This window comes from Chrysemys picta, chromosome 4 (genome assembly GCF_011386835.1).
Source record: "Chrysemys picta bellii isolate R12L10 chromosome 4, ASM1138683v2, whole genome shotgun sequence".
Classification (NCBI taxonomy): Eukaryota; Metazoa; Chordata; order Testudines; family Emydidae; genus Chrysemys; species Chrysemys picta.
Genome location: NC_088794.1, coordinates 47,042,050 through 47,054,789, shown reverse-complemented (window position 1 = coordinate 47,054,789; position 12,740 = coordinate 47,042,050). Strand labels below are relative to the sequence as shown.

The following is a 12,740-nucleotide window of genomic DNA, read 5'->3' as shown; positions in this document are numbered from 1 at the left end:
AGCACTATGATAACATGAAACTTCATATTAAATTAAATGTATACAGCAAAAAAACTGTTAACAGCACATAACTATTACAAGACTTTGAACAGTAACTGGGAATTCAGCAATAGAGCAATTATATATTACAGGTTATGTTTCTTTCTAAGCTTGCTGAGCCACAACAGAAGTTTCTTTGTCCAAAAATTACTTATGTCAAGCACTCCACTTGTTTTAACCACAGCTGGCAAATTAGCATCAATGGACAATAAAACAAATCTCCCAGAAGGTAATTCCGATACTAGTACATTAGTGCTTAGCCATGAAAATAGTGCATTATATCTTTTCTGCTTAAATTATGTCGTCTTTAGAAATGTTAGAGATATTTTCTCCAACTTTAACAAAAAAGAGTGTACCTTTCTCTTGATTACTGATCAAAACCTGAAGTGCTATGGCAGCTTCCACTTTCACAGGCATTTCCCTATCATCAATCAGACATCGTCTTGTGAGTTCTAGGGCTGTCTGGAGGTTCTGGTCACTCTTAAATTTAACTTCACAGAAATAATGAAGGACCCAGCAAGCCTGCGAAAAAATGCATCTAACAACTTCAGAAAGTGGTCATTTTAACAACTCTTGTGGATTGTCAGTTCTCCAAGAAAACAACAAATAATTAATTAGTACTACAGATGTTGTTTATTAACTAAAATACTAAGAACTTTTAAAAATAAAGATGTTTGAGAGTTTGGAGGCTGGCCAGTGGTAGGTCTGTCTTTTAGACATCACTAGACCAGTACTATGATCTCAAGTTCATCTTTGGCCACAGGTTTTGTGTGAGCAGTATGGTCTAAATGCAAAACACAAATGGACCATACCACCAGACACAGAGGAAAAACTATGCACACAGTACTGCTGCCATTTTAAAATTATATGTTGCTACATCTTAAGAAACTAATACTTTTATGATTAAAACTTAAATGTACCTTATTATAGGAGGGATGCAAATAGTTTGTCAATTTAGAGCATGATACAAATCAGTAAAAAAGCTATTCAATTGTAGATCAACAAGTGAACAAAGTAAACCTTATACATCCTTACCCGTGCTCTCATATAGCCCAGCTCACTGCTGAAGAGAGGGAACACGTGGTTCTGCAACATGTACTCCATCTGATCTTTGTAGATCTTTTTCTGCGAGAATATTAAGGCAATTACATCAATTGGTATTTTTAAATAAAAGCCAGAAGTGGGAGAAAAAAATTGAGTTATTGTTAATCTTATTTTATACATATAAGTGTAAATAAAGAAAGAGACAGTGTGATGTCTTAACATACCACAAAAGAAAACAAAGACTTTTTACCCTTCTTAGTAAACCATGCCACAAAGTGACAGATAGCCTATCTATTCACTATCACAACCAACAAACTAGGAGGATCCTATATGTTCAAGGCCGATTAAGACCAATGATTCATGGTGCAATTTTTTTTTTAATTATCTCTTATCTTTGGACAACTAAGGCTTCTTTATTATTTTGTAGTTTCTATCTCTATTTTAGACCAAACTACTTATGATAAGGAAGAAAGGGCAACCACCTCAAAATGTGGTTGTAACTGATCCATCTTAAGAGAAATCAGCTTCTTCCAAGTCATCCTCTGCTAGCAAAAGCAACCAAGGTTGCTAAGCCTGCTACACAACTAGTTTTCTACAAGAAAATGAAATACCTAAATCAGCAGGCTCTCTCTGATCAAACAAATTTTCTGATACGAACAACCAGGAATTTGATTATCAAGTGGAACTGAAGAACCTATGTAGCAATTCACTGTTTATCAAAAGGCAGCACAGCAGTTCCAAGAAACTAAAATAAGTCATATGAAATAATTTATAATGAACGTTGTCAGAAAGTCAACATTCAGTTATCCACATTCCTTTTTGTCAACACACCAGAACTATATGTGCATGTTTCTGAAGTCTAGCTTCTTGCAAGAGATGGAAGAGCAAGATTTGTATAATGAAGTCTGCAACTGTTCAAGAGCCAAATAATTAAGCTCCACCATAGAAGAGTTGTACCATGATATCTAAACCAAAACTTTCAAATTCAGGGAGCTAATCTCGGTTATTCTAAATACTGGGTTGGGTATGGAGGGGATGGGTAGAAAAGGAGAAGGAAACAAAACCAGAAGACCCACCAGAAATCAGTACACTTACTTTTAGGAGAATTTCAGCCAAAGAACCAATCATATGTAGAGCACCATCTTTCTTACGAGGATCAGCATTTGGCTCTGTGAGGATCTGATAACAAAAGCCCATGGTCTTTTGCAGGACCTAGTTTGATAAGGGCTTTGTGTAAGTAAAAATACTTCAGCCAGTCTTCTAACGTACCATTGTCAATTCTCTAAAATGCTCACATTGTTAAAATATATTTCATTTTTTCTTCAAAAGACTGGGTTTAGGCAGTGCTTCATGCCATTGCTAAAACACTATGCTGATTTATAACTCCTGGTGCATTAGCAAATATGGCTATCCAGCCTCAAGGAGTAAACTCATACCAGCAGATGAGTACCAAGAAAAAACACACACAAAACACTTCTAGAAAACAATGGAATTATTGTGAACATTATGGTTCCTATGTATTAAGCAGGAAGATTTACAACCACCTTAATAATAGATTCTTATCTTTTGTTTCAAATATCTCAGCAAGTTGCACAGAAAATATCAAAGAAGACTATTTGGTTTGTTTAATCCAAAGCTAATCCTTAAATAGCTTACCTCTTTTCTTTTACTGCATGCTGTAAACAACAATGTCTGAGCAGCAGTTGTAGGAGAAATGAAGTCTTCAAACACATCTATTAAATAAATTTAATAGGCTATAAATTTTTGTCCTTTAATACAGTTTACAATGTTAAAATAAATTAGATCTAATGTAAAATAAGAGCAACAGTATTCAGACATATGTCACCCAGCTGTGCCTTGATATTACAAGCATTTCAAGGCAGCTCTCATATATGAAAATTAAACTATGAAATGACAAGACGAGACATGTCTTGAGTTTTCTGGCACAGAAACATTCCACCCTTTGTCAGCATTATGTCAAATTTCTGTGATTATAAGATCCTGGGGGCCAGGACCTTCTTTTATATCTGCACAAGGTCTATCACACTAATTAAACTGGGAGAGTTGAAAACAAACTACATCTTTAATTCTCTTCTTGTTCAACCTTCTTCAGAGGCTTTTAGAACCCTTGTCAATAGTCATATGGTTTGCATTTTGGGGGTTTAGCCCCTTCAGGCAAAGAATATCCCATCGGGATCCTAAGCAGCCTAAAGTCCTAAGTGTACCAAAAAGCCTTCAGGAAGGTCCAATTCCTTCACTTTCACACCCCGCTTGAACAGGCTACAAAGATTTTTAGAACACTTCAAAAGACACAATGAAGAGCCAGTGGAAATGAACATAAAAATGAACAGAACACCCAAAACTTCCATGGCTATTTTAGTCTCTATATGGATAGATCTATTTTGAATGTATGCCTTGTGTTGAATTACTTGACCTTGTAATAAGAAATTTTGGCACACGGTAAAGATCAGCATCTGAAAAGTAGCTACTGTACGTAAGCCATACCTGCTTTTAACGATTAAATTTAGCTGCATTTTTAAACAAAAAACAGCAATTTTAAAACTTAGCTCTTTTACAGCTATGAAAAAGTTATTGCACTGCCATATAAACATCTTGTGTTCACACACACACCCCTTGTTCACCTACACTGAGAACCAAGATACCTTAAATTCAGCTATCTGTAGCCATGTTGACAAGCACTGATCTATTACCTCACTTAAGAAAAATGCACTGCACTTAAAATAATAAATCTAGTTATCTCTATTTTCACGATGCACTTTTAAAAATACTGGCTTCGTCTGGCATTATATTTTTTAATGTGTATGTAAATATTAAAATTCTCACCAAATTTCATACGTATGTATTCATATGGGTCTTCTTGCCACAACTCCTCATCAGCATCTGTATAGCACATCAATGGAAATATAACATCTTGGATAATTCCCTGCAATGAAAGAGTTACAAAAAAGGGATTTAACCTATTAAATCAATCATCATTTGCTTCCTTCTATTTAAAAGGATTTACATTTTTCTCTTACATCAATTTTAGATATCGGATGGAAACCTTTTAAAATTACACTGTCATAATAAAGAAAAGCCAACTGCTTCAAATTAAAGGACAGCCTGCACTGCAATGCAAGCCATTGTGTTTGCTTTGGGCAATGGAGTATTGAGCTAGTAAAGGTGGCATAAATTTTGTTGCTGACATTAACTCTGAATTTGTGCGGTGTTACATTATATGTACAATTCTTGATCCATTAAGAAATACAATAGTTTAAACGAGGCTCACTGTGCTAAAGGGCTGATGATGAAACCGCATGATTGTTTTGGGATCCTATTTATACTGTAAGGGCTTATTTAGTTTCCATTTGAATATCTCAGTTCACACCATTGTATTAAGTCATTATGATACTAATAAAAATGCATTCTATGTTTTACATTTTAAAAGTGTCCCCAAATCCACGATAAGGAGCATCAACCAATCTGGGTTTTAGCCTTTAGTGGGGCTGCAATCCTGCAAAGAGACATGCTTGAAATCAATGGGACTACTCACAAGCCTCAAGTAGAAGTCTTTGCAGGACTGGGACCTAAATATTGCTAATGTTTTTGTTTCATTCAGAGAAAATGAATATTTCAACTATGCTAATGTAACAAGATGTGCTTCCCCAGAGCAGACCTGAACTCTCAATAAACAATTTATAATACAAACTCATACATCTTAAATTCTAGTAGGGATAGAGAGTTTATAAACAAACTGACTTATACATAGTAATTTGGTCATTTAGAGACTATTCCCAGAAAATGTTTTACTTGAATATGGGGCTTCAGATTCTTCCAGGTCACAGCATGTGACACTCCTTGATTGATGTAGTTCAGTGTTTGCTGAAGAACTCTAGGAGCCATGTACTGCTTTTCCTTGTACTGATACAGCACCTTCAGCAACACCTGTGAAAAATCAAGTCTCGTTAATAGCTTATAGAAATCTGAGCATCTTGCCAGCAACCAAGAAGCCATTTAATTTGCAGAACCACCCGCACAAAGCCCCTCATAGTCTTGCAAATGTAAACAGATTTTTACTATATTAAAATGGTGTTGACTAGTCTAAGTTAACATGTGACGGGTTCCTCTGGTCTGTGCCATGTCCAATTCTCCAACACAAGTTTAGTTAATTTGCTCAGGTAATTTTTAGTGTTCATGAGAGATGGTGGACTAACAGCCCTGGAGATTGAAGTCCTCTATTTAACCAAACAGGTATGACTCATGCAGCAGTAGTGCAAGTTCTCTACACTCCACCATCAGCAAATGCCTCCTGGTAAAGGAGAGAAGATGGGCCTCAGAATTGTTTGGGTAATAGTGACTCACACTAACTCTACCTACCACCACAGCACAGGATGATGGGTCCTTTCTCCCCTCAGATAAGGAAGTTAATAAGCACCACTGACATTTCATCTTGCAATTCTTTTTGCAGACCCAGCAGCTGCACTGCTTGGCCTGCCAAACTGCTTGGCCTCCTTGGCTGGTGCCCTCCAGGTGTTTTCTACTTTGTGTTTGAATTTAGTATGGCATTATGGAGGCGTCTCAGTCACCCCATAGAATATACAGGTATAATAAAACCCTTAATTTAAACACAACATGCAACAGAGAGGATAAAGGAGGGCTGGCTCCATTTTCCTTCTCCTGTGCCTCCTATCTCTACTCTTCTAAAGGGATGGGGCTCCTCCAGATAAGTCTAGCAATTTAAATTGTCAAGCCGGGGGCTGACTGCAAGCCAGAACTTGGATCCACTGCATTAATGATTGGTATTTAATTTCCAAGTGATTAGAAGAGTCTGGGGACCAACATCCTGCAAAATCTCCCTGCAGCTCAGCCAAGCCTGTAATACCACAATTGTTCTAAAAGAAGCAACTGGTGGGACTAAAGGGAGAGGTCAAGTTCGGTCTCTATGCTTATTTGATCTTTTGTCTCTTTGCTAAGGCTGAAAATGGTGAAAACTGATTAAAAGAAAATATCCACTGGGAAAATGTCATTCACGTCTACCAATCCTCCGAGACTTTACCAGCAGTGAAATATTGATGAAGTTGAGATCCAATTATTTTGAGAAATAATTCAGTTTTTTAAAAAATCTATATATGAGATTACAAAGTTGCCTTAGACTGTCACAGGAGTGTAACTAGGGATCTAGCCACATATTCACCATGGACCTCACTGCTTTATAAATTGTTTCATGATTTTTGCCTATGTATTAGCCTTCACTGAAATTGACTGGGCTCTGATCCATTAGGGTGTTTGAAAGCCCATTCATTATCTTCGCAAACCTTGGAGATGCAGGATTTTACCCATCACACTATAGATGGCTTATATATTGCCTTAAGACAGTAGAGTGGCTTTGCACAAAGACTTTAAATGCTCTAGGTTTATAATGGCACACACAGGATGTCAGAAAAGCAATCCTTATTTGTATCAAAATTGCTCTTTACCCTTTAGTAAGCTAAATGAAGAGAAATAGGATAAGAAATTGAGTCTTGAGACTCACAGAAGATGAAGTTTGTTTTATAGATGAAACTTTGGTCTGTCCACAACATCATTTTCTTGAAAATGTTGAAATTTAATTGTTACAACTTAAGAAATGTTCATTGAAAAAGTTATAGTCATTAAGATGATTACACTGATGGTTACAAAAATATTCCATGCAAAAAACCTAACATTTCTGCATCAAGACTGAGAAATGAAGTATTTAAGAATCAGATTCTCTAAGCTCTGTTATTAAAATATGGTCTTTCTACTAAATAATCTGTTAATTAAACAATACAAAGTTGGAATGTCTTATACAGCCTTATATATACACACACAGTAAGTTACAGTACATTCAGAACTGGCTTAATTTTTAAGGCCTAATGTAAAAGCTACAAAACAAGCCAAGTTTGGGGAAAGGGGAAGGAAATCACTTCAATAGTTAAATATATTATTTTATGCCTAGGGATATTTAACCTATGAATGTGAAATAGGCTCCCATGGTCAAAGTCATTCTACCTTTGTAGTATTCTAAAATATATTCCAAGTTAGACTTTGAGCACAACTAAGACTAAACAATGTAAATAAATTGTTGAGATATAAGCCAAGTCAAGAGTGCATATCCTGTAATGTTATTTCCTGCATGTAAGGTTGTATCAGAAATTCCAGTTTGTATTCCATATTGTATTTGATAATGAGTAGATGTCAAGAGACCGTACTATAGAAAGCAAAGCATAAGAGACCAGTGTTAAAACTGAACTTCCAACCTTCTGCACTTCCTGACTTCAGAGAGCTTAGTGTACACAGCTTTTTCAAAAATTTAAGTTAATCAAAAAACGTATCAAGTACTAAACATATTAAAGTTCCCTACTTTAAATACTTAAACTACTGAATCACAATTTCTTTGCACTAGATTTTAGCTTGGTTTGTTTTGTAGATATTTAAATCTAGGGAATATAAGAAGTCAATTCAGCCATTTGAGTTATGAGTACACAGTATATGGAGAAAAGGTTTTTTAAGTAAATCACATAATTCAAACACACATGCAGAACTCAGAAGCAGCTGAATATATTTTACTCAAACTCTCCACAAAACTTCACCTTTGGTCCAAGATCAAGTGTGCACATTTTTTGTTCAAACTAAATTTAAATTACCAGCAACCGAAATAGGAGTATAAAATCAAAATTGGAATTCCATCATATTTATACTGTGTGCTATGCATGGGCACATACATGCGTAAAGAGATTTGGCTGCAGTGATTAGAAGATAAGATGATTTCTTGTTACACCAGTTTAAGTTCTGTGTTGGATAAGTGTATCTCTGAGGATTCCTTGAAGCTGGTACATCTGGATAAGAAATCAGCTCTCCCTGGCTGCTCTTATCAAATGAGCAATAGCTAACACCTGGACTCCAAGAGTGGTTTTTTGTTTTATTTTATTTTTTTTTAAGTTGAGGGAAAGGCCATCCAGTACAATTCTTGGATATGATTTAGTTTCACATCTTTATAGTACTTCCTTTGTTATTCCCTCAATGTTTGAATTTGAACAATACAATAAACAGTGAAGGATTTTCTAGCAGCCAGAATACGGTGCGAATACTCTTGATCACTTCTTTCCTCACCCTCCTAACAGTAAGACTAGGCCTATTTGAGTATCATCATAAGACTCACCCCTAATTAATCAGCGGAGCAGTCTGTTTTTGTGAAGTCCAAGATTCACAGGTGTCTCAGACAGTGAAGATAATTCCAAGTAATTGATTTTGTCCCTCCAAATCTTCTACATTATTTTTGTTAGAAGTGGGAATGGGCATAATGTGTATATGTGGTTTTTTTGGCCAGGTTTAAGAAAGTTCATCCAGAGCTACTTCTGAAAAAGATTATTAGTCTTCTTTTTCTTGGATGTCAACATCTATAACCAAGTTCCTGAATTTCCTAGTTACAGGAGCTCCACTTCCCCACTCTATTTCAGCATAACATAATCAGTTGGTTCTGGTGTTCATTTGTTCTTTGATACCAAGTGTGGTGGGATAAAAGTTTTGTTCTGCTCTGCCCATTTGAATACAGACTCTTCCACCTCGACAGCTCAAATGACACCTATGCCATTATTAAAAACCTGTTTGCTTTTGACATTACATATCATACTTTCCAAAGCTAAATTGGTCTCAGCATCAGCCAGCTGATAAAACTCATTAGACCACTTGTCCTGTGCTATCTGGGTTCTGGAGTGTACTCCAAAGATAAGTGATCTGTTTCAATTCTTCTCAGTTCAGCATTTTCTGAAAGAAGCTAAATTTTGTTGCCCACCATCCTAGTGGTACAATGACCTCTTACCACTTGCTGTACATTCACTGTGTTGTTTAAGCTGTTTAGAAGAAGAAAGAGTGCAGAAACTTCATTTCCGTATGAAACTAGTACAACCAACAGCTTTACCAAGCAATCAAAGTGACATGAGGTGTCCAAAAATTCAGTGGTTGATAACCTTCAGATTACTATTCAAATAAAATCCTGGGTCTATGATCACATCCAGATAATGGATCCTTGGTGCTGGAACTATACAATTCTTCCCATTTATCATTTGTTTTGTGAGATGCCTTCTTTCTTCTGGAAAACCCATCAGGAGATAGTGAAGGGAGGAGCAGACATGTACTTCACTCCTTTCAAGCAGTAATTAGGACCCTTCTGAAAACTCATGGAGATGTGACCAAGGGAGCCTCATATTGGCAATCAGTGATGTTTTGTAACCCAAACAGAAATATAGGAGACGGCTCTGGAGGGAAGGAGGAAGAGCAGGCCTACAGTCACCAAGAACACCTTCAGTGAGTTTGTGCCAAATCTGCACTTGAACAATTTGTAATCCCATGGTGTAATCCCAATTTGTAATCCCATCGTACTTCCCATTTCTCTTTGATAAAATCAGAGAGTGCACGACAGAGTGTCAGTGATCTCTTGAGCCTGTCCTCAAGCATCAGAAATTGCTTTTTATTTTCTTGTGTTTCAGAGGGTCTCTTGATTTTGCGATTAAATAAACGTCTTAAGAATTTTTTCCAACGTGTAGTTGAGGGATCAATTCCCTTGCGCACATGCCTTAGGCTGATCTCCACTGCTGTGCAAAAAGTCAGAGTTTTGAATAACGTGGGCTCCGTGTCACGTATTGGGTTTGATGTCTGCAAACGATCTGTTGGAATAGTATATTCTCCATTTTCCTATTTTTATGTATATATACGCACACACATGCACCATCTTCCAAAATTTGTGTCCTTCCTGAGAATCTGATCAAAATAACTCCCTGTTTCTATGTAACTTCATGTTGTTGAGAGAGGAGAAGTTTCTATGGGTTCAAAAATCCTGCCCCTCAAGAATTTTCCTTTAAAAACCTGAACCACAGCTGTCTCCTGGGTAACACAACAACAGACAGAGAACAAACTGTCTAAGAGGCAAGTCTAAGAAGTATACCTGAAAAATCTTCTCTATCAAGCAGTATCAATTTGTAACTTTTGAAGATATTTTTCCATGCAATCATTTGCCCAGACTAAAATTATTTGGGGGGGGGGGGGGGGGGGAGAAAGAGGGGACCATCCAGTCTTCATAACTCCTCCTTAGGGTGGACAATCTTGGTACTTGGCTCCTTAGGTCCTATTCACCTTCAGATAGCACATTAGCACCTCTACAAGGAGTTACTGCCAAATCCACTTCAGGGAGAGAATTAAAGCTTGCCTTTCTAAACTGCACTGAATATTGACAAGGTGGGTGAGGTAATATCTTTTATAGGACCAACCTTTGTTGATGTGGGACACGTTTTGAGCCACGCAGAGCTCTTTTTCAGTTCTGAGAAAGGTACTTGCTGCATCACAGCAAAATGCAAGGTGCAACAGCCTGTTTAGCATAAATAGTTAACACATACGGTATGGGACCATTGAAGGTGTGGACTGTTAACATCTCTGCAGAGGGTGTTAATGAGTTACAGACTGTTGTAATAAGCCATAAATCCAGTGCCCCTGCTCAGTCCTGGGAGCCCAGGCTCTAGGACCCTGTCAGTTGGGAGGGTCCCAGAGCCTGGGCTGCAGCCTGAGCCTGAATATCTTCACTGCAATTAAACATCCCTTTAACCTAAGCCCAAGTCACTGTCACAGGCCTAACTGCGGTATAGACATACCCATAGTGTACTTCAACAGATTACATAAGCAACAAACAATATTTCTTAAGAAGTGAACACTTGATTGTTTCAGTTGATAACTAAGTGTAAGTATTTCCTGCATACTCCCTGATAGCATCAGGTTAATGCAAAATATTTCGAAAGGAGCCATATCCTTCAAAAAAGTTGAGAGAAGGAAGAAATTATTGTTAAATGTCACATTTACTCTAATACCCCAGTTCAAGCATTTCTTACCTGTTGGACACCAACAGCAAATGCCTTTAGGAACACTTCAGCAAATTCATTGTACTCCTTGGAAACATTACCAGGGCTTCCATACCTAGAATTAAAAGTGAAAAATTCAAGTGTGCAAAAATATTTTGCTGAATTTCATATTAGAAGTTAGATTTTTTTCAATTTGACGGCATGGGAAGAATAGCTACCTCTCAAAAAGTCTAGCCAAGATGTGCAAAGCCCATTTCTTGGATTTCCACCAAGGCAATTCTGGTCTATCATCTTCATCAACTTGAAGAGTTTCCTTTAGGAAGAAAGATTAAATTTGTTGAATATTGCTGAAATGTCAAATTAAAAAAAAATTGCTTTTCTTTTTGCACTATTAGCTGTGTAAGCACTCTTCCAGATCTACAGAAATATGAGATATAAAAATATGAGTTAAAAAAAGAAAGCCCACAATAAAAAGGTAAAGTATAAATGTTCAAATACAACTTTCCTTTGTAAAAAGCCAACATGAGTTACAATACAATTTGCAAGTTGCTGTTTTGTCTATAAAGAACAGGTAATATTTTAAACTTTCTCCATTTAGTCTCTGTTTAAACCACCATATTAACCTTACAAAATCTTATTTGTCCTGCCACACATTTAGAAGACGTCTTGTAGAAAGAATAAAGAAAACAATACTGTTAACATTTTTAACCAACTTTTAAATACAGGCAATTGAATTCAGAAGCCAATTTGCAAGCCCAAAGAGAAATACACACATAAAAAAAGTACTTACAGCAGGTACATCTCTGTCCACAACCGTTTTTAGAATTTCTATCCATTCTGTCAGGTTTTGCTGATTTATCAGCTCCAGAGGTAACGTATACTATTTAAAAAGCATAAAATAGGTTCAGTATAAAGTCATTTAAAACAACCTGATCAATTGCTTGAATTATATATATGTTTGAATGCTCATCTATCACAATCTTACTGAACATCTGCTATACACTTGGATATTATGAGCGGTGAGCAAAGAAGTAAGGGTGATATTGGATGGTGTTAGACAGCGATCTTTTGCAGCCTATTCTACATCCTCAAAAACATTCTGCTTCCTTTCAATTCTGCCTTACTTAGAATTTTGCTAAAAGATGATTTCACAATATCTAAGTTATTATATCTTTCTGAATCGGAGACAATTCTTTTCTTCTCTTAAAGTATGATAGAGGGTTTGGTAAATCTGGTTTTAAATTTCATTGCAAGACCACCCAACCTCTCTAATATTAGAATATATGTTCTGAACAGCATGTTAGTCCAGTTTCCTTCTTGTTAGATAAGCTCAGTATAGTAACAGTCTACAAAAGTATGATAAATGGTTGTTTCTAGTGTTAGAAAATGGCTCTTGTTCTCTCATAACCACTCTGGCTTACTCAGGGGTAGCACTGGCAGGTTCCAGAGAGTTCAAAGATAGTAGACTCAAATTTTTAACCCACTTTTAAACTAAAATAAATCTGTATTATTAGGGTTATGGTACATAGAATCATACCAAAAGCTCGTTACCCACACCATAGTTGAGCATTGGTGAAAAATGACTCAAATGAAATCCAACTGGCAATGTTGTTTCAAGTACGTTAGTACCTAGAGTGTAATACGTTGGGGGGGGGGGGGGGGGGGGGTTTAAAAAAAAAAAACAACAAAAAACTGTCAGGGACAGTACTTGGTCCTGCTAGTGAAGGCATGGGACTGGATTCGATGACCCTTCCAGTTCTAGGAGGCAGATATATCTCCATATATATTTTT

General features: G+C 36.6%; 1 protein-coding gene and 1 non-coding gene across 3 annotated transcripts in view; both read right to left on the bottom strand.

Annotated features, from left to right (window-relative positions):
• IPO7 (importin 7) overlaps nt 1-12,740 on the bottom strand; it is a 48,818-nt gene that overhangs the window by 15,535 nt on the left and 20,543 nt on the right. For both annotated transcript variants that reach the window (XR_010600961.1, XM_005291696.4), the window contains exons 6-14: nt 11,740-11,829; nt 11,168-11,262; nt 10,980-11,064; nt 4,894-5,028; nt 3,928-4,027; nt 2,740-2,816; nt 2,179-2,295; nt 1,075-1,164; nt 396-561 (exon numbers count right to left, since the gene is read on the bottom strand). Coding sequence is in view for 1 of the 2 variants with exons in the window: in XM_005291696.4 (XP_005291753.1) it covers nt 396-561; nt 1,075-1,164; nt 2,179-2,295; nt 2,740-2,816; nt 3,928-4,027; nt 4,894-5,028; nt 10,980-11,064; nt 11,168-11,262; nt 11,740-11,829 (955 nt within the window). In the remaining variant the exon portion in view is untranslated. The remainder of the gene's footprint in view (nt 1-395; nt 562-1,074; nt 1,165-2,178; nt 2,296-2,739; nt 2,817-3,927; nt 4,028-4,893; nt 5,029-10,979; nt 11,065-11,167; nt 11,263-11,739; nt 11,830-12,740) is intronic.
• On the bottom strand, nt 708-889 carry LOC112058968 (small nucleolar RNA SNORA23). The gene has a single exon (XR_002888149.2). It is a non-coding gene; the product is annotated as a small nucleolar RNA SNORA23 (small nucleolar RNA).